This window comes from Chlamydomonas reinhardtii, chromosome 7, assembly GCF_000002595.2.
Source record: "Chlamydomonas reinhardtii strain CC-503 cw92 mt+ chromosome 7, whole genome shotgun sequence".
Lineage (NCBI taxonomy): Eukaryota > Viridiplantae > Chlorophyta > Chlorophyceae > Chlamydomonadales > Chlamydomonadaceae > Chlamydomonas > Chlamydomonas reinhardtii.
In genome coordinates, this window is record NC_057010.1 from 3782671 (window position 1) to 3810473 (window position 27803).

Genomic DNA, 27803 nt, shown 5'->3' on the forward strand with positions numbered 1-27803 from the left:
ACGCGAGTGCGGCGGTTTGGCTGGCGGGCGGGGCCCTAGAGCCCCCCTTGCGCCCCGCACGCTTGCCCCGCTTGCGCGCACCACGCTTCCCGTTCGACGTGCAAGGCAGCGGCCGTCCATTACATCTTACCATCTTGCACTTACAGTGACCTCCACGGGTGCGGCATGCCCCCACGGTATGAAACCTCTCGCCAACGCGGCGTCCCCACCAGTGTCACGCCTGTGCTCGTCACGCAGCCGCGCTGCGCACGTTCCCCGTCCCCGTACCCCACACAGGCTCCCACACCAACTCTATCCGTGCGGTGCTAACGCCTGACCGGGCGCCCGGAGCGTGAGGAATGCGGATCAGCAAACTTGCAGCCGGCCAGCAGCTTGTCGGTATAGTAACTCCTGCGTTCGACCAGCTGCGCACTCCTGCCCTGCCTCTGCAAATTGTTTGCAATCTGCTGGGGTCTGGGAATCAGCTGCACCCTACGGGACTTCAGCAACCTGCCTTAAGACTGTCCCATCGCACATCATCTCTATCAGCTCAACTCCTCGCAATCCCGAGGCTCTCTCTCGTGTCACCTTTGCCCAGACGCACACCGCCACCGCCTCCACGGCTCCCCCATTGCACAACACACACAGACAAACACAGACACACACAGACACACACACACACACACACACACACACACACACACACACACACACACACACACACACACACACACACACCTACCTCACCCTACCGTCCCTACCGTCGGAACCGGCCGCCACGCGCCACGCCGCCGTTCCCACTCCCGCTCCCTCGCGTGCCCCCTCCGCCGCCTGCCCGCCGCGCCCCGGCTCCGCCGCCGCCAGCCTCCCGCCCCGACAGCCGACTGTCCCAGTCGTCCAGATCCCGCTCCAGCAGCTGCGGCTCCGCCTCACGCCCGCTGTCGTACACCACGTCATCGTCGCCCACCAGCCGCGGCCCCAGGCGAGGCGGCGCCAGCTGCCGTTCAAAAGGCCGGTCCACAAGATTGGCATTGGAGGCGGAGGCGGAGGAGGAGGAGCCCAGCTGCCGGGCCGCCGCCAGCTTGTCCGCCACCCAGCCGGCGACGGCGGCGGGGCCGTTCAGCAGCCCGGCGGCGGCGGCGCGCGCGGCGTTGCGGGCGTCTATCTGCCGGTTGCGGCTCGAGTTTATCAGCCAGCTGTGCACGCGAGGAGGAAGGAGGAGGAAGGAGGAAGGAGGAGGGAGGAGCAGGGGGAAGGGTTTCAGCAGATGCCCCGGTGTCCGGCGGAGACACGTGAACAGAAAGAAGGGCCGCTGCAACGAGACCGCCAGACAGTCCAAAATCACCGCCCCCGCCGCGCAACGCGATTGGCAGCAAGGGCCCTCCCATCCCAGACCGAGTATCGGTGCCGCAGTCGTCCTAGCCCCGCCCCACGCAAACACCGCGCGCTGGAAGTCCATACGCCCCAACCCGCCCCATGCCACTCCACCCCAATTCACCCCATCCGATTCCATTCCATCCCATCCCATTCCACGCCACCCCAACCCGCGCCACGCCACGCCACGCCACGCCACGTCAAGCCCCCTAGTCCACCCTCACCGTAGTGCGGGTATGGCGAAGAAGGCCGCCGCGTACAGCTGCAGCGGCCCCAGCAGCCCCGGCACAAAGCCCAGCCCCTGCGCCGCCAGCACGTAGACGGCCCGCGGGTCGGCCATGAGGCTGGACAGCACCGCCACACCCACCAGGTTGAGCAGGCCCAAGAACACCGTGCCCGCCACCTGTGGGGGAAAAGGGGAGCGGAGGGGTTTTGGGGATTGTAAATACCAGCCCAAAGCTAAACCAAACTAAGCTGAAACGAGCGGAGCACAGGTAGCGGCTTTAGTTGCAAGGGGAAAGGGGAGCGGAGGGATTGGGAGGGAGGGTTGGGGAGGACGGAGAAGAGATGGTGTGGTGTGGTGTGCTGTGGTGGGAGGGGCGCCGTGGTATGGCGTGGAGTGATGGTGAGCAGTGTGCTCGGCGGAAGCGTCTACAGGTGGTGGGGTTTGGGGTTTGGTTGAAGACGGGCGGGGCGGTGGCACGCCTGGGTGCAAGGTGCGACAGCTGCTACCGGTATTCGGGGTTGCGACATGAGTGCCAGGGCACGGGGGCCTGTCCGCACCTGTCCGCCGCTTGCCGCTGTGAACTGCCAGTCCCGCTCCATGGGCACCTCAAAGGACGACTGAGGGCTGAAGCGGTTGGCGGGCCGCTGCAGGGTGAAAGCGAGGGAGGGAAAAACCACAAGAGAACACAAGCGTCAAGACGGAGAGGCCCCAGGCAAGACAGCGTGTCACTTCAGCCGCGCGTAATGCAAAGGCGCCGAGCAGCGTTCGCCTGCCTCATGACGAGCTGCCCCCGCACGCCTCCCCCCATTGCTGTTCCCCAAGATTGTCTACCATCTAACACTTCCTTAACTATTTCATGGTAGTTTGTAATCCCCCGCCGCCCCCGCCCCCGCCCCCCCCCCCGCCCCCGCCCACCTTGCCCTTGACACCGGTCAGCTGCAGCGCCGGGAAGCGGTACAGGATGCGGCCCGCCTCGTCCACAGACGGCTCGCCGCCAAACTTGATCAGCGCCGGCAGCACAAAGTTCTCATCCGGGTAGGGGATGTACGTCTCTGTCATACCGCTGCTGTCGTACAGGGGCCTGCCGGGGGGGTCTGCGGGCTCGGGCGGGTCCAGGTAGGGCGCCATCTCCTCCGCCGTCACCACGCCGCCCCTGAAGGCATGGGGTTCGTGGTTTTATTGCGTGTTGTTGTGTCTACGGTATGTGTTGAACACTAGAACGTCGATAGGCGGGTGCTCGAGATTAGGTGTACAGAGTTTACAGGACGTAAGGAGTACAAGGTTTGCAGCGTGTAACGCCGGTCGGCTCGCTGTGGCACAACTGCGGCACAATCAGGGCCCGACAACCGCACCGGCTCCCAGAGCCCCCCTCCCCCGGCGACATCGTCGGTAACGCTTCATGTTCCGCAAGATGGTCTACCGTCTACCACTTCCTTAACTAATCATGAATGTAACTCCCCCGGCGACACTGCAGCCCCCAGATATGACTCCAGTGGGAGCCTGGTGCAAACCGCCCCTTTCCCGTGCCGCCCTCCAGCGCCCACCCACTCACTTGGCTCGGATCATCTCCCCCAGCCGCTGCCAGCGCCGCTCCTCGAAGTCGGCGTTGGGGTCGCCGTCCCCGAACACGAAGGAGAAGATGGACTCCACGAAGCTCAGCTGCTCGCCGTTGGCCACGCGCTGCGCGGTGTTCCTGTAGGGCGTGGGGGCGTGGCGGGTGTGCGGTGTGCGGGCCACGGCACGAGGTCGGGACGTGCAGTCGCCGCCGCACCCTCTACAACCCCGAACCCTTCTCATGGCCAACTTCGGGTTCTAGGGCTAGGCAGCGTTGGGCTTGGACTTCAAATACCCCCAGGCCAGTCCGCCCATACGCCGCGCCGGCCCCACACATCCCGCGCCGCCCCGCCCCCGCCCCGTACCGCCCCCGTACCGCCCCCGCCCCGCCCCCCCCGCCAATACCCTCTCCCTCGCCCCCCCATCTTTGCAGTCCCCCACTCACTGGTAGTAGTAGGGGTCCCAGTACAGGAACAGGTCCGTCACGTCCATGAACATACGCCCGCTGTAGTAGCCGCCGCCTGGTGGTGCGGGGAGAGGGAGGGGGAATACATTCATAAGTAATGAAGAGGAAGCGAAGTTGTAGCCTAGGAGTATGTGCCCGAGCCCAACGAAATAGGTCCCAATAGGGGGAGGAAGGCAGTGGGAGAGGGAGGGAGAGGGGGAAAGGTACGGCCTGTGCTGCTTACTGACTTACTTACTCACTGACATATACACACACACACATGCAAGCACGCGCGCGCGCTCACCGAAGCCGCCGCCGCGGTAGCCCCGGTCATCCCGGTCGTCGCCGCGCCCGCGCAGCAGCGCCATCACCGCCAGCCAGACCACCACCACGCTGGCCACCAGCGCCGTGCCGAAGGCCACACGCGCCAGGTAGCTGAGGGCGCCGCCCAGCCGCCGGCCCAGCGGCAGCAGCGTGCTCACCAGCAGCGAGCGGCTGCGCAGGCGGGAGCGGAAGTCGGGCGCGAAGGCGTACACCAGGTCGCCGGAAGCGGACACCTGCGGGGCGGCGGAGGAAGACAGTACGATGGTAAGATAGAAAGTCTGGTGCAAGACTTTGGATGCCGTGCCACGACATTATACTGGCAGAGAGGCAAGTTCATATCGATGAAAGAGTGGGTAGCGCAGACAGGGGCGCTTGAAACCGCCCGTTAGCTCCGGCGGACTGTTCCGCCCCTCCTCTTGGGCCCCCACCCCAACGTATCATCGCTTGTGTCACATCTGCAGCCTCTGACTGTGCTCCGCAAGTTTCGCTTGGTTTTGGTTTAGTCGAGGCTGGTGTCTACACCACCACCACCACCACCACCACCCCACACACATACGCACACCTGCAGCGCTGCCGCCGTGTCATAGGCCAGGGCTTTGAGCGCCTCATCCGCCTGAGCCAGCTTCACGCCGGCACGAGCCGCCACGTCGCCAACCTGAGGACACCGGGGGGGTGGATGCATGAGGCGAGGTGAGGCGAGGTTAGGCGACGTGCCTAAGTGCCAAGGTGAGGTGGGCCGAAGCGTACCAGCCAACCCGTCCAGCCCAGCTTTTCCCGCCGAGTAAGGTACCCAGTACCCAGTCCTCGCTGTCAGCCACAACCACCCTATACCTTTTTCTGTCTGTTCCCTGGCCCTCGGAATGCAGAAAACACTCCCCCCAATCACCCCGGCACCCCAGGACCCGTGCCCAGGACCCCAGCACTCCAGCTCACTGTGACCCGGCCGCCCAGCCGCTCAATGGCCGACTCCACGCGCTCCCGCAGGTCGGGCTCCAGCCGGTTACTCTGGAGCCCCGCCTCGCGCTTCACCTGCAGCCGCCAGCACGGGCAACACACCATACACACACGGAGGGCACAGGTGAGTGCGGTGCCACACAGATAGCCACACGCTGAGGGCGCGCCCAGGCATGCCGGGGCCTCTCGCGGCAACAACGCAGCCAGCGTCGCCTGATAGCAAGGTACGGTGTCGCCGGATGGCCAGGTACGGTTTGCATGCCACTGCCCACATGTAGGGAGGTAAGCGTGCCCCTGCCCAGAAACGGGCATGTGAAAGCGCGCCCTGCCACCGCACCCCTGCCACCGCCCACTAGGGACACAGGCGTGCCCCTCTACCCACAGAAAGACATACAGGCGTGTCCCTGCCCACCGCCCGCTCAGCCGCCTCACCAGCTCTACAGGGTTGGGCGCCCAGTCCGAGCCCGCCTCACGCCCGGACGACGCTGCGCACACCGTCGCCGCGGCCCGGCCAGGCCGCTGCCGCTGCGCCGGCGCCAGCGCCGGGAGCAACGGCAAGAGCGGTGTGCGCGCCTGCGCTTGCCGGTCGCGAGGCGCCAGGCCCACGCCAGCGCCTAGGCCGCATGGCCGAAGCGCAACCGCTGCCAGCGAGGCGCGGGCGGGCGCGGCTGCACGGCTTCCCAGTGACGGCGTCACACGGCGCGCGGCGCACGGGCCCGCGACGGGGCCCGCGCGAAACAGCTGCATGGCGGCCTAGCCCGGGAGGCGCTTGCAGCTGCGGGGCGCGGGCTGGGCGGAAGGAGGCGGGGAGCCGGTACCGACGTGGACCAGTCGAGGAGGCGGGCAAATCCAGCTGGATGACGAGAGCGAGAGGCCGGGTGGTTGGGAGATGCCGGAAGGCGAGAGCCTCACGCTCAAATGCCAGCTTTAGCGCCCCGCTGCTGTGGTGCTGGCTTACTTGCAAGTGCACCGGCAAATATGAAAAGGGACCTGGCGCAGAAGTGACGCGGGTTGTTGCAAAGTTGCTTCGCGCGAGGACCAACTAGAACAGCTCCACAAGCCTGGGTGTTTACTACTGTATGGCTGTGGTTCGGAGAGCTAAAGTACAGTTCTGTTTGTCCAGCCGGGCTCGACCTGACCAGCTGACCCAATTCTGAGCGACAACATCATGTCGATGATTGCATTCCAGACCGTAGATGAATGCTAGCAACCTTTCATTAGCTCTCGATGTACACCCGACAATACTGCAAAACAAATACTGCAACCTGTTGAGCGCCTCGGTGCAAACCATCCTTCGCTGTGTCCCAAGCCCTTTCCCGCCACTCATAAGCACCACAGCCTTCTCGCCGCCATCATATGTAGAAAAGCCTGTTTGAGGGGTGGGGAGAGCAGCAGGGCGGCCGGAAGCGCGTGCTGACCGCCAGCGTGCCATACCGACACTCGGTGCCGTCCCTCGCCCGTGACATTTGCGTCACTGGTATGGAGTTCTCGGTGTCTGACTGGCTGCGTGCCGATCAGGCCGCTGGCCCCAATGCGCCGCACGTGGCCATGAGCATGCCGCACCAGGTGTTCTGCTGGTCGCGGCAGAGCGAGGCGGAGGGCGGGCAGTACCTGTACGGCGATGCAGGGGGTGAGTGAGTGGGGAGGTGCTAGGGGAGGGTTTGAACTCGCCAGTCGCATTGGGATGGCTTCCTCGCCGTACCCATTGAGAAGCATCATACGGGGTTTGCATACCGGGTCCGCAAAGTGGGCGTTTGTTCAGTACACCCAGAAAGAAAGGGGGGAGGGTGGTGGGGCAAGGATGCCGAGGGCGGACTGGGGGGCTGCCATAACTACATATGTACATGTACACACGCCCACACGGTACCCTACGCCCACACACCACGCCACCGCAGCGCTGCGCACGCTGCGGCCGGACGTGGACACGGGCCTGGCGGGCGCGGACCTCAACGTTGGCTACCCGGAGGCCTGGGTGCGCAAGTCCGACCCTGACGACGCGGTGCCGGTGGAGGTGATTGTGTACGGCGCGCAGTACGGCGGCGTGCCCATGGACAGGACCAGCGTGGTCACCTTCAGGAACAAGTGAGGCCGGGGAGGGAGGGGCCTGGAGGCAGGGAGGCAGGGAGGGAGGGAGGAGCGGCGGGGGAGGAGGGGCCGGGGAGGAGGGAGGGGCGGTGGAGGTCAGTGAGGGCCCGGGGGCCGCTCTCAAAAGCAGGTAGGGGCCGGTGGAATGGACGTGGCGGTGGGGTTTGGTTTGGGCGGCGCTTCCGCGGGGCTTACATGCCCTTCGGCAGGGCTTGTGTGACGTTGGCGTCAACAGACTTTTCCGTCCCTCTCACCCTCCCTTCCCCCAGCCTGAACAAGCTGTTGCTGACTCCGCTGCAGCCCAAGGACCCCTGGGTCATAGACGCCGTGTGGTGTGGCTCCTGCCTATACCTGGACATCGTCAAGCGGCCGGGGCAGCAGCAGCACACACCCGGCACCGACCCCGACAGGTTCACCTACTACGGGTGGGTGCGGGGTGGGTGTGGGGGGCCCGGGGGGGGGAGGTACTTTATGTCCAAGTAGCTCAAGACCAAGTGGGCCCAGAGGCCACCATGGAGGGGAGAGCGCACAGGTCGTGCGTGCTTGCGGGTGCGTCGCTGTGTGGCCTCGTCCAAACACACGCCCCCGGCCCACGCCCGGGCATTGCACCACAGCGGTGCGCATGCACTCGTGCAGCGTGCTTACTGATTGCTTGCCTCAAGCACCCACGCACCCAAGCGCCTATGTCCATCCCCGCCTGGTGCTGGTGCGGGTGCGGGTGCGGCGGCCGCATTACCGTACACCTACAGTGTCCCATGAAGCATTGCATACTGCTTCACAGGTACAAGTTCGAGGCCCTGGCAACGGAGGCGCCGGACCAGCAGTCCGGCGGTGTGGTGGACTCCACCGGCGAGTTCGCAATCATGGTGCAGGTGGGGCAGGGGTGTGCAGGTGTGGGAGGGGTTGGAAGTACCAGCCCAAACTAAGTGAAAATGAGCGGAGTGCAGGGGGCTGCAGGTGGGGGAGGGGGCTGCAGGTGGGGGCGGGAGCTGGGTGGCTGCGTGGGTGGCTAGGCGGGTGGTTGGATGAGGTGGATCCGGGTTGCAAGCACCAGGTCCAACCAAAGCGAACCCAATGCTGGGGGGCGGCGTGGGAGGGAGGGTGGCTGGGTGGGAGGTTGCGCGGGTGGGACGGCTCAGCGAGCGCGTGTGTGGCTTCGGCGGGACTGGGGAGTTGTATGGGCTGCGTACCGCGCATGACATGGTTGCTCCCTGTCCAATGAAGCGTGCTCGCATCAGACCTCCAGTTGTGTCCGTTGCATCCCTCCCTCCGCTCCGCTCCACTCCACTCCGCTCCGCTGTATCCATGCACCGCGCCCAGCATTTGATTGCCGGCATTCTAGCCATCACCACCTAGCCGAATAAAGAGCGTAGTCAAGACTACCGTGCCGTTGCCACCACCTGCGCCAAACCCTAAACCCTAAACCCAGCCCTAAACCTTCAACCCTCCCCGCAGATGCGTCTGGGCCGGCACTGTGTGACCATGGCTGCTGAGACTGACGCCTGGGACCCTCCGCCGCCGGGACTGGCGGTGCCCGAGGACGGCAGCGCAGACTATGTGGGATATGTGGAGCTCAAAACTTTTGTGTGAGTCAAGACCGGCCGGGGGAGGCGGGGCGCTGTGCTCTCACCATTTCCAGTACACAACTCGAGGCACTTGATGGCGGTAGCAGTACCTGCACGATGGATGGGGGGTTGTAAACACCAGCCCAAACAAAACCCACCAGGGGGGCTGTGGCTATGGGTATGTGTTGTGCGTCAGTGCCACGCGTCAGGACACCGGGGCTGAGGTGGAGGGCAGGCGCGGCGGCCTGGCAGTACCGGTGCATGCTTGACCACACCTGCGTGCGTGCCGCCATGTGCCTTGTCCCTTGGCCCCGCGTACACACCCGTGCACACAGTACTTCCTTTACCCCTTGGCTTGCGCGCTTTTGCAAACGCAGGATTCCGTTGGGCGAACGCGCGCACGAACGGCTGTTGCGAGACAAGTACCCGCGCTGGTGGGTGGGGCCGTGGGTGGGCCGGCGGCCGGCGGTTGTGGTGCGGGCTCTCGGCCCAGAGGGCAACGTGTTGGCCTGTGCTGTGCGTGCCGGTGACTGCATGCCATCTCATCAGTACGACATCCCGTGCACACGCATGCGTGCATTCACACTCTTTCCCGTGTGTTTTCTTGAAACAGCATGTTTCCGCCTCCCCGGCGCTCCGCTGGCGCACACACGCAGGTGGCTGCAGTCCTACCTTGCGGGAGTGCCCACATTGGTGCTGGGCGGCCGGGACCGAGGCGGCGTGATCACGGAGGTGAGCCGGGGGTGGGTGGAGGTTTGCCGTCCATGAAAGACGGAGCAAAGGAATGACAGGTTTCAAGTGCCACCGTCCAATGGGAACAGCGGGTAATCAGGGAGGGCATGCGGGGGGGTGGAAAGGCGGAGGCGCAGGCAGAGGTAGAGTCAACGGCACGCACCTCCGGGCCCCACACCCGAGTCTCGACACCCAGCCGCCTCGTCTACTCTAACACTTCTGCCCTCCCCTTCCTCCCGCTTCCTCTTGTGCACCGTGGCCGCATATGCTGCGTCGCCGCAGGTGTCGCGCCTGCCTGTCACACGGCTGCCTGCCATGGCGGCGGAGGCCGGCGTGCCCTTCGACGCGGCCCGCATGCTGCGCTTCGGCGACGCAGCCCTGGACCGCATGTGTGAGGCGGCGGCGTCGCGGCCTGGCGAGCACTGGCGTTTCGAGTACGACCCGGCGCGATGCGTCATCACGGGAGCCGTGGTGCCGGAGGGGAAGCTGCCGGAGCGTGTCATGCTGGCACTTTCGGGGGGTGGGGGAGATGGAGGGGATGGGGGCGGGGGAGAGGTGGAGGCAGGTGGGGCGGGCGGCGAGGAGGGGGGCGGCGAGGAGGGGGATGGGCAGCATGAGGGGCAGCACGAGGGCGGTGGCGGGGGTGAGTACGACGAGGACGAGGGGTATTAGGCGGAGTGGCGGACGAAGCGGCGGCGGAGGGGAACCGTACTAGGCGGAGGAGGAGGAGGAGGAGGAGGAGGGGGAGGGGGAGGGGGAGGAGCAGGAGGTGAGGAGCTGGTTGCGAGGGAGGAGAAGTCCTGGCTCCGAGTTGGACTTGACGTGGACGGCTTGGACTCTGGCGGCGGTTGTGTGCGGAGGTGGGTACACGTGGGAATGGACGGACAGCTGCCGACATGCCAAGGCGCGATCAACTTGCTTTCAACTTTTTGTAAAGCGAGGCGTTTCGGGAACAAGTCGCAAGACTGTTGCGTGACTTGACGTAGACGGCAATGATGTACCCGTCTGCCTCCAGCTTCAGCTCATTGTAAGTGACCTCGCGGCGCTGATTTCTCTGAGGCTTGTGAAGTTGCTGGGGATGAGGAGCTAGCACGTAAACGTCTTGTGTCACCGGGGCCTTTCATCGGTTGCGGTTGGCTGTGTCCGACGTGGCCTCGACTGCGCAATATAAGCCGTAGGGCTGCTTCCCGTCCTGTAGCATTAAATTTCACATTCACATGTACAGTTCGGCTCTTCAGGCAAACGCCTTCAGTCGCCAGCGATAGTTACCTGTCGCGATACAGTCGACCGCGCCTTTGTCGTGCGACGCGCGCAGGCTCTACAAGGCTGCATCACACGTACTGTATCTGGTCCAAGTGGGCTGCTTGAAGGGTCGACAGGCTGGAGGAAGAGACAGCGGTCAATTGAGGGTTGTTTCGGGGAGAGGGCACCGTTGGAGCTGCGTCAGCTGAGTCGAGAATGGCCGTCAGCGCAGGCGTCGCTTCGAGTAGCATGAGGCTTGCTTCACGCCCTTCCGCAACCGCGGTGCCTCACCCGGCGCGCGCTTGCGGCTGTCGGAATGTGCTCGCGCCACTTCGGGTGGCGCAGATGCCTGCGCGGACCGCTGATGCGGCAGAGCAGAAGCGTGCTGCAGCGGAAGTGATGGATGGTGAGCGAGCGCTGACAGAGCTAAAGATCAATGCGTCCCCTCGGCAGGGCTCTCTTCCGTTCATTTTCAAGTAGCCCGCGGTTGTAAATGGGCGCGTTGCCTGGTTATCGGGCTTGTCTTTCCGTTCGTCCTGGCAGCGCGGACTGACAGGCGCTGTGCAGGGCGTTTGCCTACCCGGTATCTCGTCCCAACCCCCCGCTTTCTCGAAACCGACGCAGGCGAGGGCGCTGCGAATGCGGGCCCAGACTATTCCATTGTGCAGCGCAACCTTGCGCTGGAGCTCGTCCGCGTCACAGAGGCCGCTGCGCTCGCGTCGGGGCGCTGGTTTGGCAAGGGTGACAAGAACGCCGCTGACCAGGTAGGGCCAAGTTCGTACGCCTCGCAAAGGCAGCGCTCACACAAGCCTGCTAGAAGCGGCATAGAGCGATGCGACGGCTAGAGTGTTTCGCTCCTGTTCGCTAGCTTGCCCCGGTGCCTTTACCCCGGCGGCGAAGTCCGGCCCCTGCCTCGCTGTAAAACGACTTGCACGTGGCTGGGTTGGCGCTCCCCACCTGCGTGGCACGGCGTCTAACGGTTACCCCCCCCTCTATAGCCAGCTGTATGGCAGTACGCCCAACCCACCCACCCCACAGCGCGGCTCCTCTCCTCCCTCCCCCCTCCCTCTCCCTCTCTCCCACCCCCTCTCATTCACTCCCTCCCCCCTCCCCCTGCCGCACTCCCTTCCTGCCACCCCTCACTCCCTCTCCCCTTATCCCACCTGCCTCCTCCCCCCCCCCCTTCCCTCCCTTCCCCCCCGCAACCTGGCTCCAGGCCGCGGTGGACATGATGCGCAAGGTGCTCAACAGCGTGGCCATGGACGGAGTGGTGGTTATTGGCGAGGGCGAGAAGGACGAGGTGCGCGGGGGGGGGAGGGTTGGGTTGTGGGGTTGGGGGGGGCGCGTGTGGGGGATAGGTGCGGGGCGGTGGCCTGGGTTCGTGGGTGGGTGGGTCAGCGCGGGGACGTGGGCGCACGGTGTGGTTGTATGGGTGTGGGTGGGACAACAACAGGAGTGCGTGGGGGGCGGGGGGCAAGGTAGGGCTGTGGGGCGGCCCCATCGTATGCACGTGCAGTCCGGGGGCAAGCCGACTTATTGTCGCCGGGCCTGGCCCCGCATACACACGTGTGCGCTGCTGCGCCCTGGCTGCTGTGGCTGCAGGCGCCCATGCTGTACTGCGGCGAGCGCATCGGCGACGGCAGGTATGTGTGTTGTTGCGTGCACGGCTGGGGCCGGGCGTGGCGGTGCGGGCTGGGCGTGCGGGTGCAGGATGAATGCGTGGTGCCTCGCACAAGCCACAAACACACACACACACGCACAAACACACACATACACACACACACACGCACACACACACACACACACACACGATCCTCTTCCCTGCCCCCCCACGTTCCACGTGCAGCATGTTCCCCAAGGTGGACATAGCGGTGGACCCGCTGGACGGCACCAGCCTCACCGCCGCCGGCCGCAACGGAGCCATCTCGGTAAGACATCGCGACTCCTACCTGCAGCAACGCCGCGATCAGCTGCTGCGGCTGCTGCCATATGTAGCTGGCTACAGCCATCGGCAGTAGCCGCCACGGCTACAGCTGCATCCCGGTCCCAGGCCCCGGCCCCCACGCACACTTCCAACCCCCCTTCCTTCCCAGTTCCCTAAACCTAATCACCATTCCCGCACTCCCCATGTGACAGCGCTACTCCCCCCGCCCCCCGCGGCACCATCGCCACGCACACGACTGCGTGCTGCTAAATCATTTGCACGCTCAGCGGGCCGCTAGCGCCATCCCAAACACACATACGTGTGTCCGCATACACCCGTTTCACCGGACCTGCACCCGCTGCGCGCGCTGCCCCCCCCCCTTTCCCTTCCCTCCACTTCCCTCCGCTCCCGGTCCGCACTCTGCAGGTGATTGCGGTGGCCGAGCGCGGCGCCCTGTTCGACCCCGGCCCCTGCATGTACATGGAGAAGCTGGCGGTGGGGCCGCAGGTGAGTGGGGAGGAGATGGAGGGTGGAGAAGGCGGGGAGGTGAGGGGGCGGGAAGGTGTGGGGCGGGGAGGTGTGGGGGCGGGGGCGGAGCGTGGGGGGAGGGGTGGGGTGGACGCGTAAATACGTGTGGTGGTACGCTGTCTGGGACGCGCGTGCTTATAGGAGGCATAATGGGACGGCGTGTGTGCGACATGGTGTGTGACACGTGTGTGTGTGTGTGTGTGTGTGTGTGTGTGTCCATACGCACGCGCAGGTGGACCCCGAGTCCGTGTCGCTGGACTACTCGGTGCGCCACAACATCAAGTGGGTGGCCCGGGCGCTGGACAAGCCGGTGAGTGGAGGGGCGACTGCGGGGGGTTGGGGCGGGGGTTGTAGCGAATACCAAACACAATGCACAAGAGCGAGCGTGGCCTGCGCTGTGGGGTGGGGTGGGGATGGTACAACGTCGTGAAGGGAGGGGGACGGTGGACAGGGTTGAGAGTGGGGTCTGCGGTGCTGACGCGGCGCACCTTCGGCCCGCCCTCGGTTATATTGCCGGTATAACCTTCCCACCCCCATCCATCAAGTGGTCCATCTACATGTCTCCACCCCCCATTTGCATTGGGTTTGGTTTAAATTAGGCTGGTATTTACAAGCACACACACACACACACACACACACACACTGCACAGGTGAGCGACGTGACGGTGCTGATGCTGGACCGGCCGCGACACGCCGACCTCATCCGCCAGGTACGTGCGTGCGCGCTGAATGGATTGCCCCCTGGGTTAGAGCAAAGCCCGCGGTTGTGCCTGCGAGTGTGCCTGCGGGCGTGCCAGGCAGGCTGCCGAACCCCCCTCCCTTCCTTCCCCTCCCATTCTCCCCCCCCCATCTGCCCTCCCTGTCCAGTGCCGCGAGGCGGGTGCGCGCATCCGGCTGATCAGCGACGGCGACGTGGCGGGCGCCATCGAGGTGGCCAAGGCGGGCGGGCCCGTGGACATGATGCTGGGCATTGGCGGCACACCCGAGGGCGTCATCGCGGGTGAGCGGCGCACGGCAGGAGACAAGAGTGTATGTGTGTGTATGTGTGTGTGCGTGTGTATGTGTATGTATGTGTGTGTTGGGGGGGAGTAGGGAAACGGAACACGCGCCAGTGTGCCAGTGTGTCTGTGTGTGTGGTGGTGGTGGTGGGGGTGGGGGTGGGGGTGGGGGGTCCAATCTGTTCCATTCCATGGAAGCCAAGACCCAGGACCCCCAAGAGTGTTTGTGGGCGGGGGTCCGAGCAGCACAAGGCGAGAGGGCACGTGTGGGCGGCGTGCGCGTTGCCTGTCTGCTGCGGAGAGGAGTGGGCAGTGGCGGGGCCTGTGCATGTGCCTGTCCACACGCCCCTACCCTGTACACACACATACACACACACGTACCACCTACACACACTTACCAAGCCTACACGCCTACACGCCTCATCTCACAGCCTGCGCGCTCAAGTGCATGGGAGGCCACATCCAGGGCCGACTGTGGCCGCGCGACGACAAGGAGCGGGCGGCGGCGCTGGAGCGCGGCTACGACCTGAACAAGATCCTGCTCATGGTGAGACGGGCGGGGGCAGGGTTGGAGGGGCGGAGGGGCGGAGGTAGGGAAGGGAAGGAGGAGGTAAGAGATGGAAGAAGTGGAGGAGAACGAGAGGGTGGTAGGGAGGGAGGAGGGGAAGGAGGAAGGAGGCCGAGGAGCAGGGCAGCAGCTGGGGAGGCAGCCGCAAGGCGCACGTGTGCTGTGCGGAACACGCATGTGGGGTGTGCTCTAACCCCCAGCCCCCATTCCATTCCCCAAATCCTCACCCCTCCCCCTCCCCCTCCCCCTCCCCCACACACCACACACCACACCCGCTCCCACCATCCCAGGACGACCTGTGCAAGGGCGATGACGTGTTCTTTGCCGCCACCGGCGTCAGCGACGGCGACCTGCTGCGCGGCGTGCGCTACCACAGCGGCGGCGCCTCCACCAACAGCATCGTCATGCGCTGCAAGAGCGGCACGGGTGGGTGGCGTGGGGTTCGTGGGGTGTGGGCGGGCGGCTGGCGAGGTCCCTGCGACGCTGGTTAGTTGGTGGGAGGGCTGTGTGTGAGCACTCCCCACTTGCATGCACATGCACAAGCACAACACACACACACACACACACACACACAAAAAAAAACACACACGCACACACACACACACACAATCCACACGAACACACGAACACACAATCGCTCCCCCAACACGCGCTCCCCCAACACGTGCCCCGCCTCCTCACAGTGCGCTTTGTGGAGACGTACCACAAGTGGACCAAGCCGAGCGTCACCAACATCAGCCTGGACGAGGACTCGGACGAGGCCGGCGGCCGCAGCGGCGGCGGCAAGAGCGGCGGCGGCAAGGGAGGCAAGGGAGGCGGCGGGCACGGCCACCACTACGGCGGCGCACCCCACGGCCGCGGCGCCGGCCAGCGGCCGCCGTGGTAGATGAAGCTGCACGCACGGGTGCGGCGGTGGTGGTGACGGTGTGTATGTTGGCTGTGGCGGGTGCTACTGCCGCTCCCTGCCGCTGCTACTGCTGTTGCTGCTGTCGCCGCGCTGCCGCGCCTGGCATCTGCTACCCGTCCTCGATCGTCGCTCCGCCGCTGCTGCTGCTGTCTCGCCGTAAGTGTCTCCTTGATGGTCCTTGCCGCCGTCGCCACGCCTGCTGTGCATGATATGTGTGTGAGTGTGAGTGTGTGTGTGTGTGTGTTTGTGTGTGTGTGTGAATGTGTGCTTTTAGGCCGAGGACAGTAATTCTGTGCTGGACCGTGGGTTTATCCAGCAGATATGGATTGCACATCGCAACACAGGTGAACATGAAGTGTACCATATGTGTGACGCTCGTGAATGGTGCGTGTCAGCCTTATATGAGGCTCCCCGCCCTCGACCAGGCGTTCTCTTTTATCTCCTTTTGACGGGCCTTCCGAAAGGCACGAACACGAACTGCGCAATCAGAAACTTCTTTTGGCAAAGGTCAGGTTGCTTTGAAATTGTGAGAATCTGAGGGCGCGCACGATGAGGGGCAAGGCGCAGTCCTACCCTGTTTCTCCAGTGAATGCATGCACGAATGCGTGTGTGCCTGCATGCCATCGCAACTCGCTTGCTTCCGGTTGCTGTGTTTCCCACCTGTAATCAACCACACACAATGGCTGACAAGCAAGCAATAAGGCGCATGGTCAGGGACGGATTCCACCTCAGGGGCCGGCTCGAGGCACATGGTGCGATTGGATGGTGTGTCTGCGTGTGTGCCTGTAAGTAACTGCTAGCTCGTTACTTCCGAAGCCACTTGATGGTGGTGGGAGTAAAAGGGTGCCGCAGCTGCCTTGGGCTGCACCTCTCCCCAAAACCGCAGCGGCACGCCGCGCATTCCCCGAAGCTCTGCGGCCTTGCATGTGCCTGCGACCGAGTATATCTTGGAATCAATAATGAGGGATTCATGAGAGGGACCGCTGGCTGAAGCTAGCTGTTAAAACGTGGAACGCTTTTGGGGCTTGCATTGCGGATGGCGCGCTGTGTGTAGTGAGACTGCGAGACAGTGCGCCTGCGGATGACTGCTGCGGTGGTAGGCGAATGCGTGGCCCGTGTGTTGGTGATGCCTGCTGCCTCGGTGGTGCCATGGTAGGTGGTACTGCCGTGCGTGGTGGTGGTGGTGGTACGGTATGGTGTAGTGGTGGACCTGCTACAGCGGCTACAGTGCAAGGCATGTGGCGACGGCGGCAGTAGCAAGTCAATCGTGCATAGATGCACGACTGCTGCTGCCGGTATGCAGGCACGGGACGGCATGCATGGCATGCGGCTCCGCCACCGCGAGTCATCGCCGCCGCCACAAGGCAGTTGCATTTGGATTCACGCGCCGCTGCGTTTGATGTTAAGACTGTTGGGGTCGGGCGCCTGATGAGGTCCGCGAGGGCTCATCGAGGGCCGCGGCGTATGATGGTGGTGGTGCGTGGACGAGAATGGGTGGGTGGTGCGATGATGCATGGCGTGTGTGTGGGGGGTCGTGAATCAGGTCGGGCCTGCAGGGATGGGCGGCTTCTGGGTTTTGCTCGTGCGGCACTGGCTTCATGCATGTTCGTGTCGTCACTTTGTGTGTGTCGTACTTGCGGGTGTGGTGGAATTTGTGAGGTGGGGATGTATGGCGGCGGCGGGCCCTAGCGGGCGTGGCAAGGAAGGAAGACACGGCATCGGTGGTTTTATGCCTCGGCGGAGGTCTTGTGCGCGCAATATGGCAGCGCTGGTTAGGGCGGGCGGGCTGGCGGGCGCTGCGTTGAGGAGCGCGGCGGAGCTGGACGGAACGGGCTGCCGGCGACGCAGGGACGCGTGGGTGAGACCGGTAGCTTTGACCATCAGCTTTGACACTAGCACATACATGCGCCAGAGGTACGTGACAGGGGATGCAGGTAGGTGTGCGCCTGTGTGCGCAGAGGTGCAAGAACGCATGTATGGAGGGGGGACGCGCGGAGGCAGGCGGGGCAGGAAGCAGGCACGGTGGTGCGTGACGTCCCCCTGCGCCACCCTGGATGGTCACAGGCCCTGTCAGTGCCCCGCTCGCACACGGACGTGGGTTAGTTGATGGTTATCGACTGGCCGTGTGTGCGGCTACTGGGCGCGGCGGCGGGGAAGCAGATGACCACTGCTCGAGAGATTGTTGACGGGAATGTACATGGCTTCGGCGTGTGGGGACGCCGCGTTGGCGAGAGCCACGGATGGCCCTAATACCGTGGGGGCATGTCGCACCCGTGGAGGACACTGTAACCCTGTTGCGCAAACCGTACAGGTCAACAGGGGACGGCAATTCACGATGCACCCCAAGCACATTCGACGCCGGCATGGTCAAGTTACGGCAAGTTCAAGCAGAGTGGCCTCGCCCAAGGACACGGCACCGGACGGGGACATCGCACCGCACGGGGGTGAGCCCTCGGGTCTATCGCGCTGATCCGTTACAAATTCTACGACTATAAAGGTAGTCCACTGCACACATGCACACGCCTGGTCGAATACTGTTGCAAACTCAGAAATGCCGCCGAGACTGGGCTCGCAAGCACAACAGCTACCGCCGGCGGTCAGTAAGGCGCTCACGGACGCTCCACCTTTGATAGCTCGCGTGCTCGCCTCGCGTTCGGCGGGCGTCGCTGCTAATCAGCTTGTGGCATGTTTTGAGGTCCTGAACCGCGCAATGCCAGCAACAACAATAGATGTGAACGACACGAAGGCATTCCAGCTGCTTGACGCGCTGGCCAGCCACAAAGACACATTCCTCGCCAGCCTGCTCAAACTCCACGCGACAGCTGCCCGAACGCTCCAGCTGGACGTCCGCGAGGGCTTCTCCGAATGTGTGTTTGGCTGCGTGGACTTCCTGCGCGCATACTTTCGCCACGTGCTCAACTCGGAGCTTTCTGCGGCTGCGCGCGACGCGATCCTGCGCACCCTGCTGGCGGTGGTGCGTATGGGCACCTTCCAGGCCCTGGCGCGGCAGGCGGCGGACGCCACGGCGGCGTTGCAGGGCCAGGGGGTCAGCAGCGGCAATACCAGCAGAGGCGGCGCCTTCACACGCCGAAATCTACACAGTGCGCTCATGTGCTGCGTGCTGGGCACCCAAATCTCTTGTCGCTGCCTCGCCGTGCTGACCGAATTCCTGAAGCTGGTGGTGGAGGGCGGGCTGCCAGCAGCGGTGGCCGGGTCCGCGTGGGACGGTGCAAGCGGCAGTCGCGGCGGCGGCGGCAACAAGCGGCCCGCTCAACTGCTGTGCCTAGCTGACTTCTTCGGGTGCGTTGGTTCGATCGCGCACAAGCACACCGTGCTATCCCACCTACTTACTGCCAGAGAAGCAAATGCCCCAATCTGCCTAACCCAATCTGCCTACCTACATACGCACGGCGCCAGCCTGCCCGAGCAGCTAGCTTCCTTGCATTGATGTGGGTCAGCGACCTCTGCATTGATGTGGGTCAACTACCCCCGCTCTGCTGCGTCTCTGCCCCCAACCTGCCATACCTACGCGTCACGCCGGCCCCATCCAACGTCACGCACACACGAACAGGCAGTACGCGCCGGAGCTGCTGACCGCGCTGGCAGACAGCGGCGTGGTGGAGCAGCAGGCGCGGCTGCTGATGGCGGTAATGCCGGCGCTGTCGTCGTCACCACCATCAGCTGCAATGCCTATCTACACACGCCTAGTTGAGGGCAATGTCAATGCCTGGGTGGGCGTGGTCACAAGGTAAGCTGTCTGGGTTTACTGGGACGGACTAGACGAGGCGGACCAGAGGGGCCGGACTAGCTAGAGGAGGCGCACCGTGTCGGCACAGTCGGACACGTACGATGGTGGTATGTCCTTCACTCAAGGACAATTTAGCACTGGTTTGTACTGGTGTGTAACCGAGGCCGAATCGAAACCGCAAAGCACGCCCCCAAGCTGTATTCTTCTACTAAAACGGCTGTTGGTACGATTCTGAGCTCTGAACTGGATTTTTGTCCACATTACCCACGTGTGCGTGCCCCGCAGCATGTCCGCAACGACGTCCTTGTTCAACGAGCACGAGGCCATGAAGCTCCTGCTGCCAGCGGATGACGCCGCCGCCGTCATCAACCGCCTGCACCACATCGCCGCCCGCCTCATCACCGGGCCCTGCGTGCACTACTGCACCCTGTCCCTGGGCTTGGCGGCGTTGCGCGCGACCGACGGCGGCCGCAGCTACGGCGCGCCGGCGGAGCTGCTCGCCGCACTGTGGTCGAGCAGCTGTAATGCGCAGAGCGCAAGCGGCAGCGGCGGCGCAGCGGGGGGCTCTTCTGCAATGGCTGCAGCAGCAGGATCTGCGCCCTGGCATCTTGATGCCGACCTAGGCGTTGAGCTGCTGGTGCACACGGCCCGGCTGCCGCGATCAGCGGACGCCCTTGAGAAGGACCGCTGCGCCCAGGTGTCTCCACAGCAGGATGCGCAAGGCAGGCGGCAGGCTGCGGCCGCGGACAAGCTGCAGCTGCAGAGCACTGCACTGCCGCTGCGTGCGACCCTGGACATTGGCCTGCGGGTAGGGGACCTGGCGGCGGCATCCGCTGCGTACCATGCTGCCCTGCGGCAAGGGTGGTCAGGCTGGGACGCGGACGCGGAGGCGGAGGCAGCGGCGGGGGATGCGTTCGCGAAGGCGTGGGCGGCCCTGGGCAGCGCAGGCAGCAGCTGCGCTGAGGGGCAGCAGTGGTTGCCGCGTGCCCCGGTGCGCGGCCTGCTGCCAGCGGAGGGACATGTGGCTACCGGCTGGCATGCGCTTATGCTCACATTTTCGTGCTTGCCGGATGCTTGCAACTTGGATATCCCTTGCAGCCTGGGCGTGGTCACGCGCGCGCCGATCGCCGCTGCGGCGGCCGACCGGTTGTGGCGGCAGCTGTCGCTGCTGCTGCGTCACGGGCTGGGCGGCGCGACTTTGGACGTGTCGGCGAGGCTGCAGGGCCTGCTGGACCACGGCCTGCGGCAGGTGCACACGTCACTGACGAGCGAGGCCGCCTCCTGGCCGAAGGCCGCCGAGCTGCTGACGGAACCCTCGGGCAGCTCGCAGGCGGCGCGAGGCTCATCGGGCAACGGCGAGGCGGTGGCCGCCGGGGCCGCGGGCAGCGGTACTACGACTCCAGCGCCCGCGCTGCAGCGGGAGCAGGAGCAGCGGGAGCAGCGCCTGGTGTCGCCGTACTGTGCCGGGCTGCGGGCGGGGCTGCGGGCGGGGGGGCTGCTGCCTGAGCTGGTGGAGAATGCGTTCCGCCGCGCCGCGCGTGATGACCCGCACGGCGTCTACAACGGCGTGGCAGACCAGCTCGCTAGCTTTCTGCACGGGCGCCTGGAAGTGCTGGTGTGGCTCCTGGCGACCGCGCCCGCGCGGGAGGCTGCGTCGCTGGTGGCCACGCTAGGCAAAGTCCTGCGCCGTGCAAATGGAAAAGAGATGTGCACGAGGCCCGGCAGCAGCACACATGCAGTTCAGCGGCTGACTCTGGGGGCACTTGCGTGCTGCTATAGCATGGCGCGTCACACTGCGGCGGAGGCCACCGCTCATTGCGCACCGGCGCTGATGCCGTATGCTGCGCGGGCAGGCACGGAGGGCCCTTCAGCAGCAGTGGACATGGCACAGGAGTCAAGCGCGTGCCTGCGCCGGGTGATGACATCGGAGCGCATGGTGGCAGTCACGGCGCTGATGGTGCGGGAGTGGCTGCCCGCCCTGGCCGAGCACACCCGCCGCAGCACGCGGCAGTTTGCGGCGTGCCCGTGCCCCAGTTCAACGGCTGAGGCGTCGCCCTTCTGCGTGAACGAGAGGTGTTGCTTGGGCTGGGTGACGATGCTCATTGAACATGGCATCAGGAGCGGCAACGGTGGCGGCGCAAGCTCCTCCGGCGCCGCGGGCGGCGCCATCCCCAGCAGCACCGGCGCCATCCCCAGTAGCACCGGCGCCATCCCCAGCAGCACCGGCGCCATCCCCAGCAGCACCGGCGCCGGCACCCGAACCAGCACGCCGGATGGGCAGGAGTGGGACTTAGACCCCGAGGTGCGCCGCTTCGTGCTGCACGACCTGTGCGCGGCGCAGCAGCTGCAGTCCGGGCTGCGCGCCCACAATGCGGTGCGCCGAGGGGGGGCCGACGCGGCTGCCCGCGCCGCGTCGGCATGGCTGGTCGCGGAGGCGTGCGTGGCCTACGCCGCGCTCGCGCCCGAGGAGTGGCGGGCGTGGGTGGTGGCGGGCGACTGCGAGGAGCCGTGGGTGGCCTACCTGGAAGCTGTGCGAGATGACGTCGCGGCCAACGACTTGCCATCAGGAGTAGGACGCCAGTGCGGCGAACCCTTTATGAAGCTCGTGGATTGGGCCAAGGGCATGGGCAGCGGAGATGAGGCTGCCTGGGGCGGCCTGGTGGCCGAGATGCGGGTGGCTGTGTGGGCCGGGCGGGCGCAGTGGGCGCTTGCGCTGCCGGGTGGGCGGGCGGTGCTGCTGCCGCTGAGCGAGGCTGGCAGGGCGCTGCAGCTGCCGCGGCTGTGCTCCAACCCAGCCTGTGTGGTGCTGGAGGGCGACTGCGAGGCGGAGCGGCCGCTCAAGGCGTGTGGCGGCTGCGGCGGCGCGGCAGTGTACTGCTGCCGGGGGTGCCAGGTGGCGCACTGGCGGGCGGGGCACAAGCAGGCGTGCGGCCCGGCGCCCTAGGGCAGGCCGGCAGGGGCGTGTCGGCCATTGGCCAGGCTGGCTGACGCATGAGGACACCGCTAGCAGGGTACTCCGGGGGGGAGGCGGGGTAGCAGTCGGTTTGCGTGTCGGATGTGGTTTTGGCAGTTTGACTTGTTGTGCTGCAGTTGTCACGCGTAGTAGCTCAGCGGTTTCCGGCACCACTCCTAGGACGGTGGTGGTGGCCAGGCGTCACGTGCAGTGGAAATGGAACGGTGATGGTGGCTGGCGGCACGTGCAGTACAAATGCTCGGTGCACCCAGCCTTGTTTAATCCTCTGCACGTGCGGTCCAATACGCGATGGCTGCGCTCGGTGCGCTGGCAAAGGGACGGACATTGGTGTTTGGCGGCGGAACAGCTGCTGTTGCAAAACTTGGTGTGGCAACGGGTAGAGTCGCCCCTATCACTGCCGGCCACAACTGCACGCGCGCGCCAAGCCGCCAACGCTGTTAATGAAAGCCAACCTTGAAGCCTGCAGTCATTTTTCTCTCTTACAGCCCTCGCCCGCGCTGGCCCACGGACAGTCACTCGCAGACAGACTCGGGGCACGCGCGGCGTTCGCCATCGCAGCCTTCGCACGCTCAGCAACAAGAATGCCTTTGGTCTAGGCCTAGTCGTGAGGCCTAGCATACGTTTTGCAAGTAACACGCCACGCTCACCGCATACACTTGCACAAGGCTCAGATGAGTAGGACATTAGATAGGGCAGCAGCCCCGAATCCGCCGACAATCAATTGCGTTAGGTTGTGTCGCAGGCACTACTGTCCTGCAAGCTTGGGCCGTCGCACGGGCGTTGTCGCCCACAGGCCAAAGGTTCTTAAACGCATGCAAACAAACGAGAAAGGTCAGCCAACTCTGGGCCAACCTGTCCTACCGCGCACTCTGTTCTAATCTGTCAGCTTGACAGTCACTACCCACAGACATCGCAAGCACCACTGTGCGCCATCTCCGTTGCCGCTTGTTCTGCCCTGTTCGCCTCCTCCCCCCGTCCTCTCGCCTCCTCCCTCGCCTCCTCCTCCCTCACCTCCTCCCTCTCAGCTTGTTCAGCTCTGGCCCCCCAATGCTTGTACTCCCTGGCAAGTCTGTCGCAGGTTCGCCCGCACCCGACCTCCACCCCAGTGTCCTCACATTGCATCACACGCGCCCCTTGTCCTGGCCCTTGCTTGCCGGAAGAAGCAGCAAGTCCTTTTCAAGCAACAGCAGTCCCTCAAGCTGGGTCATCAAGCACCCCAACAATTGAACGCACCAAGCGGTGCCCGCACGTTCTGTTTGCTTCCGACATCGCACTCCAAACATTATTGCCTTGCATGATGAATCCACCTAATCCATTGCAGCTAGCTGCGCGCCATTTCCATTGACTCCGAATCCCATGCGGGGAAACCCCACCTGACCCCAACATGCTCGCGCATCCTATCACAATCCCAGCCTCGCCCAGGCCACACTCTGCATGGCACAAAAAACGCACATCGTGACAGCACATATACACTGGAAATTCCCACCCGCATGATTGCATAAGACGCCAAACAACGGTACCAAACCGCAGCGCGCTACTACAAACTCTAGTCCTGGGGCCCGCTTCTCCTCCTTCCGCCTTCTCGCTTTACCTCCCTTCTCCCTTCTCACTAGTCTTCCACACCAGTGTCAAGCACACTGGGGGCGGCGTTGCGGCAAAACGAACAAATTGGATGCATGAAACGCCCAGTGGCATTAGTGTTCGTCGATATCATATGTACCAAAAGGTTCTGATTACATGCATGTATGCAACAAGAAGAACAATAGGCAGCGGCTGCAACCGCAACGCCGGGACATTGTACACACCTAAGGACCGCCGTCACAAGTGGGGCCCCGCAGGAGTTGCTGTGAACAAGCACGGCAAGAAGCAACAGCATTGGCACGACGACATTCGCACACGCCATGATTTTCAGGACAGGGTTCAGCAGGTTAACGAAGCGTACTCCCACAAGCACATGGTGAGTTAAAATTAAGCAGTTGTTCCGTTGGGGAGAAGCGGGTTTTGTCCCTTGTCCACTGCTGCGGACTGTCCGGACCTGTCCCACAAAACTTCGCCTTTCAAATGCCACCTTTTTCCTTGAGCTCATAACCTTCCCCACAAATCAACGAGGGAATGCCCACAATCATTTCAATCTCATGGACTGTGCCGCATTGCTTCAGCCTCCCATGATCGCAAGCGTGACACCAAAACACAAACCCGCTCAACACAGCCCACACAATCATATCCAGTTCGTCCGAAACGGTTAACCGTCCTACTGCAAAAGCGCGCCTGTACTCCCTCCCCCATATTCACAGCTTGTACCAACGCATTCACCGGTCGCGTGGACCCCCACGCGCCGCAATCAAAATCCGTGCCTAACAGGCAGACCCGCCGCCCCCTGCTTCCCGCTCGAGAAGTCCGGTCCTTGAACCGCACAAAACCCAATGCCGCAAGCACAACAAAACGTGCTGGCCACGAAGCCCAAGCAGCTCTGTTCCTCCTTGCGAGATCTGCAGGGTTTCGTGTGGCCCCAAGAGGGTAGCTCCACCCTCGCCAACACTCCCTTCACGGCTACAACTCCTATCATCACACCGGCTCCCGCGGCACCCCCGGCCGCCCGCTCGCCGCGCGGCTGCTCATGCCACTCCCGCTGGCTACGCTGCCAGTGCTGGCAGCCGGCGGTGGGGTTGCTGTCCGCAACAGCGGCTGTGGCTGCTGCTGCTGTGACGAGTCACCGCTTTGTGGCGCGGGCGGCTGCGCTAGAGGCTGCGGCTTCTGCTCCCTGCCGCTCAGCCCACTGACGCGGAACGGCAGGAGCCCTGAGAGCCGGAGGCTGCTGCCGCCACCGCCGCCGCCGCCTCCGGCGCTGCTGCTGTGGCTCGGCGCGGTCGTTACCACCGCTGTGCGCGCCGAGGCGGCTGACGGCGACGGCTGCTGGTGATGCAGCAGCAGCGAGTGCCTGGCGCGGGACGCGCCGCCGCTGCTGGTGGCGGTGGCGGTGGTGGTGGTGGTGGTGGTGGTGGAGGAGCGCGTGGAGGCTCGGCGCAAGACTGATGTGCGTGAGGTGCTGGCGAGGGAGGCGTCGCCGCCAAAGCCCCGCGAGCCGCGGGAGCTGTCTTGTGGGAAGAGCGGCCTGTGGGGGGTTACGTGCATAATCAATCAAGAAGACGCGAGTTGTAGCCATTGGGGGTTGCAAAGATTGGTGCAGAGAAGTGGGGGTTGCAAGGATGGGCACAGAGAAGTGTAGCGAAGTAGACAGCAGGTGTGGTGTGGGGGTGGGGCGTGGGAGCGGGTTGAGAAACATATTGCCAAGTAGAACTCCACTTACGGGCGAGTGTCACGCCGCCAGTAACGAAACAAAGGAACTGCTGGCAACCCAACTCCTGTCCTCATCTCAAGTCACTACCGGTGTCCTTCTCTTCAGTCACCCAGCCCTTCTGCCAATGTAAGCTGACCGCATTACCGCTAGACGAGATGTCTACCATGTGCCAGCAGGGCCCGCAACGGGCGGGCGCTCAACACGAAACTGCAGCTCCAACCCAGCCCAGCTCCAGCCCAGCCCAGCCCAGCCCCCGCGTGTGTCCCACCTGCCAGACGCCACACGGGCCACGGCGCGGGCGCTGCTGCGCACCGAGCGGCCCAGCACGCGCCGCGCCAGATGCACGCCGGCACGCACAGCCCGCGCCAGACCCAACACCCCGTGCCCGAACCAGTTCTCCCCGAGCTTGGTCTACACAGCAGCAGCGCGAAGGGGGGGTGTATACACATCGTATTTCAGTAAGAAGAAGCAAAGTCGTAGCCAGGCACGATGGAGGGGCGGAGGCTTTATACATGCGGGTTTTGTGGCGCGGGCAATGGGTCACACGCACAACCCAGCCATATGGGGGCACACACAGCACACGTGCACGCATGATCGATGACGGACTCCACACAGGGGAGACCAGGCCGTGCGGCACCGCCGTCTCACGCCGCCAGGCGCCCCCAAAGACACGCACGAACCCAACCCACTTCACCCCACGCACTCCGCCACCCCCCATCCCCCATCCCCCAACCCCACGCTCCCCGCCTCACCAGCACCATCACCTCCCACTCGGCCCAGCTCAGCCTGCCGTCTCCGTCCATGTCGTACTCGGCGATGGTGTGCCGCCGCACCTCCCGGCCAAGGCAGTAGGTGAAGAAGGCGGCCACCAGACTGTTGCCGCCCAACAGCATGCAGCTCAACACTATGCGGCCGGCCTGCAGGAGCACATTTTTGTTGTGGTATAGATAGCCGGGCTTGTCACCAGTAAGAGGCCCACACGCACTCCTTGATCATTCCAACACGCCATCATCGCAGCCTCTGCATCCGCTTCTGTTGGATTGGCTTCGCTCCCACCTCCACCTCGGCATCCTCCACCCCCAACGCCGCCTCCTGCACCCTCCCACACCCCCCAACACACCTTGGCCCCTTGCCCCGTCCCGGTTTGGTTTAGTTTCGGCTGGTACTTACCGCCCTTCTCATCGCCCCCCCCTCCTCACCCCCCCCCCCCTCCCCACCACCTCCTCCCCACCTCCCCCCCTCACCTCCGACACGCCCTCCACGTACAGGAACAGCGAGAGGTAGAGTGTGGAGCAGGTGGAGTAGAGGCTGAGCCGCTCCAGGTCGTTCATGGCGGGCTCGCGGAAGGGCCGGCACAGCAGCTGCATCACAGTGGCCAGCATCAGCACGCCCAGGGCCACCAGCACCTGACGGGGAGGGGGAGGGAAAGTTGCATTCGTGAGTATTCAAGAAGTTGGGGGAATTGCATTCATGTTCATGACCAATCAAGGACAAGCGAGGTTGCAGCCAGGCACATTGGCACCGGGGCGGAGGGGAGGGAGGGGAGGGGAGGGTTGGGTTGGAGAGCAGGCGAGGCGTCGGCGTTGAGAGGCGGTTGAGAATGGGCGCGATGGGCGCTGCGTGGTGTGTGCGTTGGGTTGCTGTGTGTAGGGTCCTGCACCCCCACGGCCTGTCAGCCCCCGCCCGCATGCCCGCTGCTGCAGCCTGTCTGCCGCACGTCCGCATGGCCCGCCGCCCGCTGCCTCCCCGTCCCCCGCTGCTGCTGCTGCCGTGGCCTCACCTGCACGCCCACGCCGATGTATCCCACATACACAATCACCACCACCATGACCAGCTTGCGCAGCCTGTGTGTGTGTGGCACACGCGGCGCGAGGGGTGTGGGGTGTGGGGAGAGGGGGTTAGCCGCCCATGCAAGACGGGAGTGAGTACCACGAGACTGGAGTATGACTGTATGACGTGCCGACATCCAGTGATTGTGTACGGATTGAAATGGAGAAACATTGCCAGGTGCCAGGCCCTCATACGGCATGCAGGGCCAGGGGCCGCGTGAAGCGGCACGGACGCCCACGCCCCCTGGGTATGTCTGCGTGGCTCCTCCAGCCCACGGCGGGCGGCCCCTTGCTCGGCATGACCCCCATCACCGCTTGTACCGTATCTCGGATCCAACAAACTCACATGATGATGGACTCCCAGTAGAAGTACTGCGGCCGGTACTCGCCGAACACGAATCCGTACTTGGCAGCAAAGGCCGGGTCGTTCTGTGAGGGTGGCAAGGTAAAAAACGTTTGGAACAGGATACAAGCAGCAGGGGAATCAGGGGACAGCAAGTAAAGTGGGGGTGGGGAAGGCGGCGGGGCCGCGGGCGACACACTTTTGAA

The 27803-nt window shown here is 64.4% G+C and overlaps 5 protein-coding genes across 5 annotated transcripts in view; 3 read left to right on the plus strand and 2 right to left on the minus strand.

Moving 5' to 3' along the window:
- Window positions 1-107: 107 nt before the first annotated feature.
- On the minus strand, window positions 108-5968 carry CHLRE_07g338350v5 (uncharacterized protein). Its single transcript, XM_043064302.1, has 10 exons — window positions 5289-5968; window positions 4836-4931; window positions 4465-4557; window positions 3883-4135; window positions 3579-3654; window positions 3132-3272; window positions 2495-2732; window positions 2137-2223; window positions 1578-1756; window positions 108-1175 (listed from the first exon to the last, which is right to left on the minus strand). Exons 1-10 carry the CDS (start codon window positions 5601-5603, stop codon window positions 737-739), a joined length of 1917 nt encoding a protein of 638 aa, XP_042922870.1. The 5' UTR covers window positions 5604-5968; the 3' UTR covers window positions 108-736.
- A 140-nt stretch (window positions 5969-6108) lies between these two features.
- Window positions 6109-10281, plus strand: CHLRE_07g338400v5 (uncharacterized protein). Its single transcript, XM_043064303.1, has 8 exons — window positions 6109-6486; window positions 6752-6938; window positions 7211-7366; window positions 7723-7813; window positions 8397-8527; window positions 8884-8940; window positions 9163-9238; window positions 9521-10281. The coding sequence occupies exons 1-8, from the start codon at window positions 6336-6338 to the stop codon at window positions 9908-9910; spliced, it is 1239 nt and encodes a 412-aa protein (XP_042922871.1). The 5' UTR covers window positions 6109-6335; the 3' UTR covers window positions 9911-10281.
- Window positions 10282-10438: 157 nt separating this feature from the next.
- Window positions 10439-17706, plus strand: CHLRE_07g338451v5 (uncharacterized protein). Its single transcript, XM_043064304.1, has 12 exons — window positions 10439-10886; window positions 11105-11244; window positions 11697-11780; window positions 12083-12123; window positions 12327-12408; window positions 12831-12911; window positions 13165-13242; window positions 13583-13642; window positions 13800-13932; window positions 14362-14477; window positions 14789-14924; window positions 15182-17706. Exons 1-12 carry the CDS (start codon window positions 10826-10828, stop codon window positions 15382-15384), a joined length of 1215 nt encoding a protein of 404 aa, XP_042922872.1. The 5' UTR covers window positions 10439-10825; the 3' UTR covers window positions 15385-17706.
- A 72-nt stretch (window positions 17707-17778) lies between these two features.
- On the plus strand, window positions 17779-22580 carry CHLRE_07g338500v5 (uncharacterized protein). The gene is made up of 3 exons (XM_043064305.1): window positions 17779-18705; window positions 18977-19153; window positions 19439-22580. Exons 1-3 carry the CDS (start codon window positions 18116-18118, stop codon window positions 22095-22097), a joined length of 3426 nt encoding a protein of 1141 aa, XP_042922873.1. The 5' UTR covers window positions 17779-18115; the 3' UTR covers window positions 22098-22580.
- A 14-nt stretch (window positions 22581-22594) lies between these two features.
- CHLRE_07g338550v5 (uncharacterized protein) overlaps window positions 22595-27803 on the minus strand; it is a 31034-nt gene continuing 25825 nt past the window's right edge. Inside the window, exons 32-37 of the mRNA XM_043064306.1 lie at window positions 27601-27683; window positions 27206-27269; window positions 26670-26831; window positions 26178-26342; window positions 25694-25836; window positions 22595-25239 (exon numbers count right to left, since the gene is read on the minus strand). Coding sequence (XP_042922874.1) covers window positions 24693-25239; window positions 25694-25836; window positions 26178-26342; window positions 26670-26831; window positions 27206-27269; window positions 27601-27683 — 1164 coding nt within the window. The 3' untranslated portion in view covers window positions 22595-24692. The remainder of the gene's footprint in view (window positions 25240-25693; window positions 25837-26177; window positions 26343-26669; window positions 26832-27205; window positions 27270-27600; window positions 27684-27803) is intronic.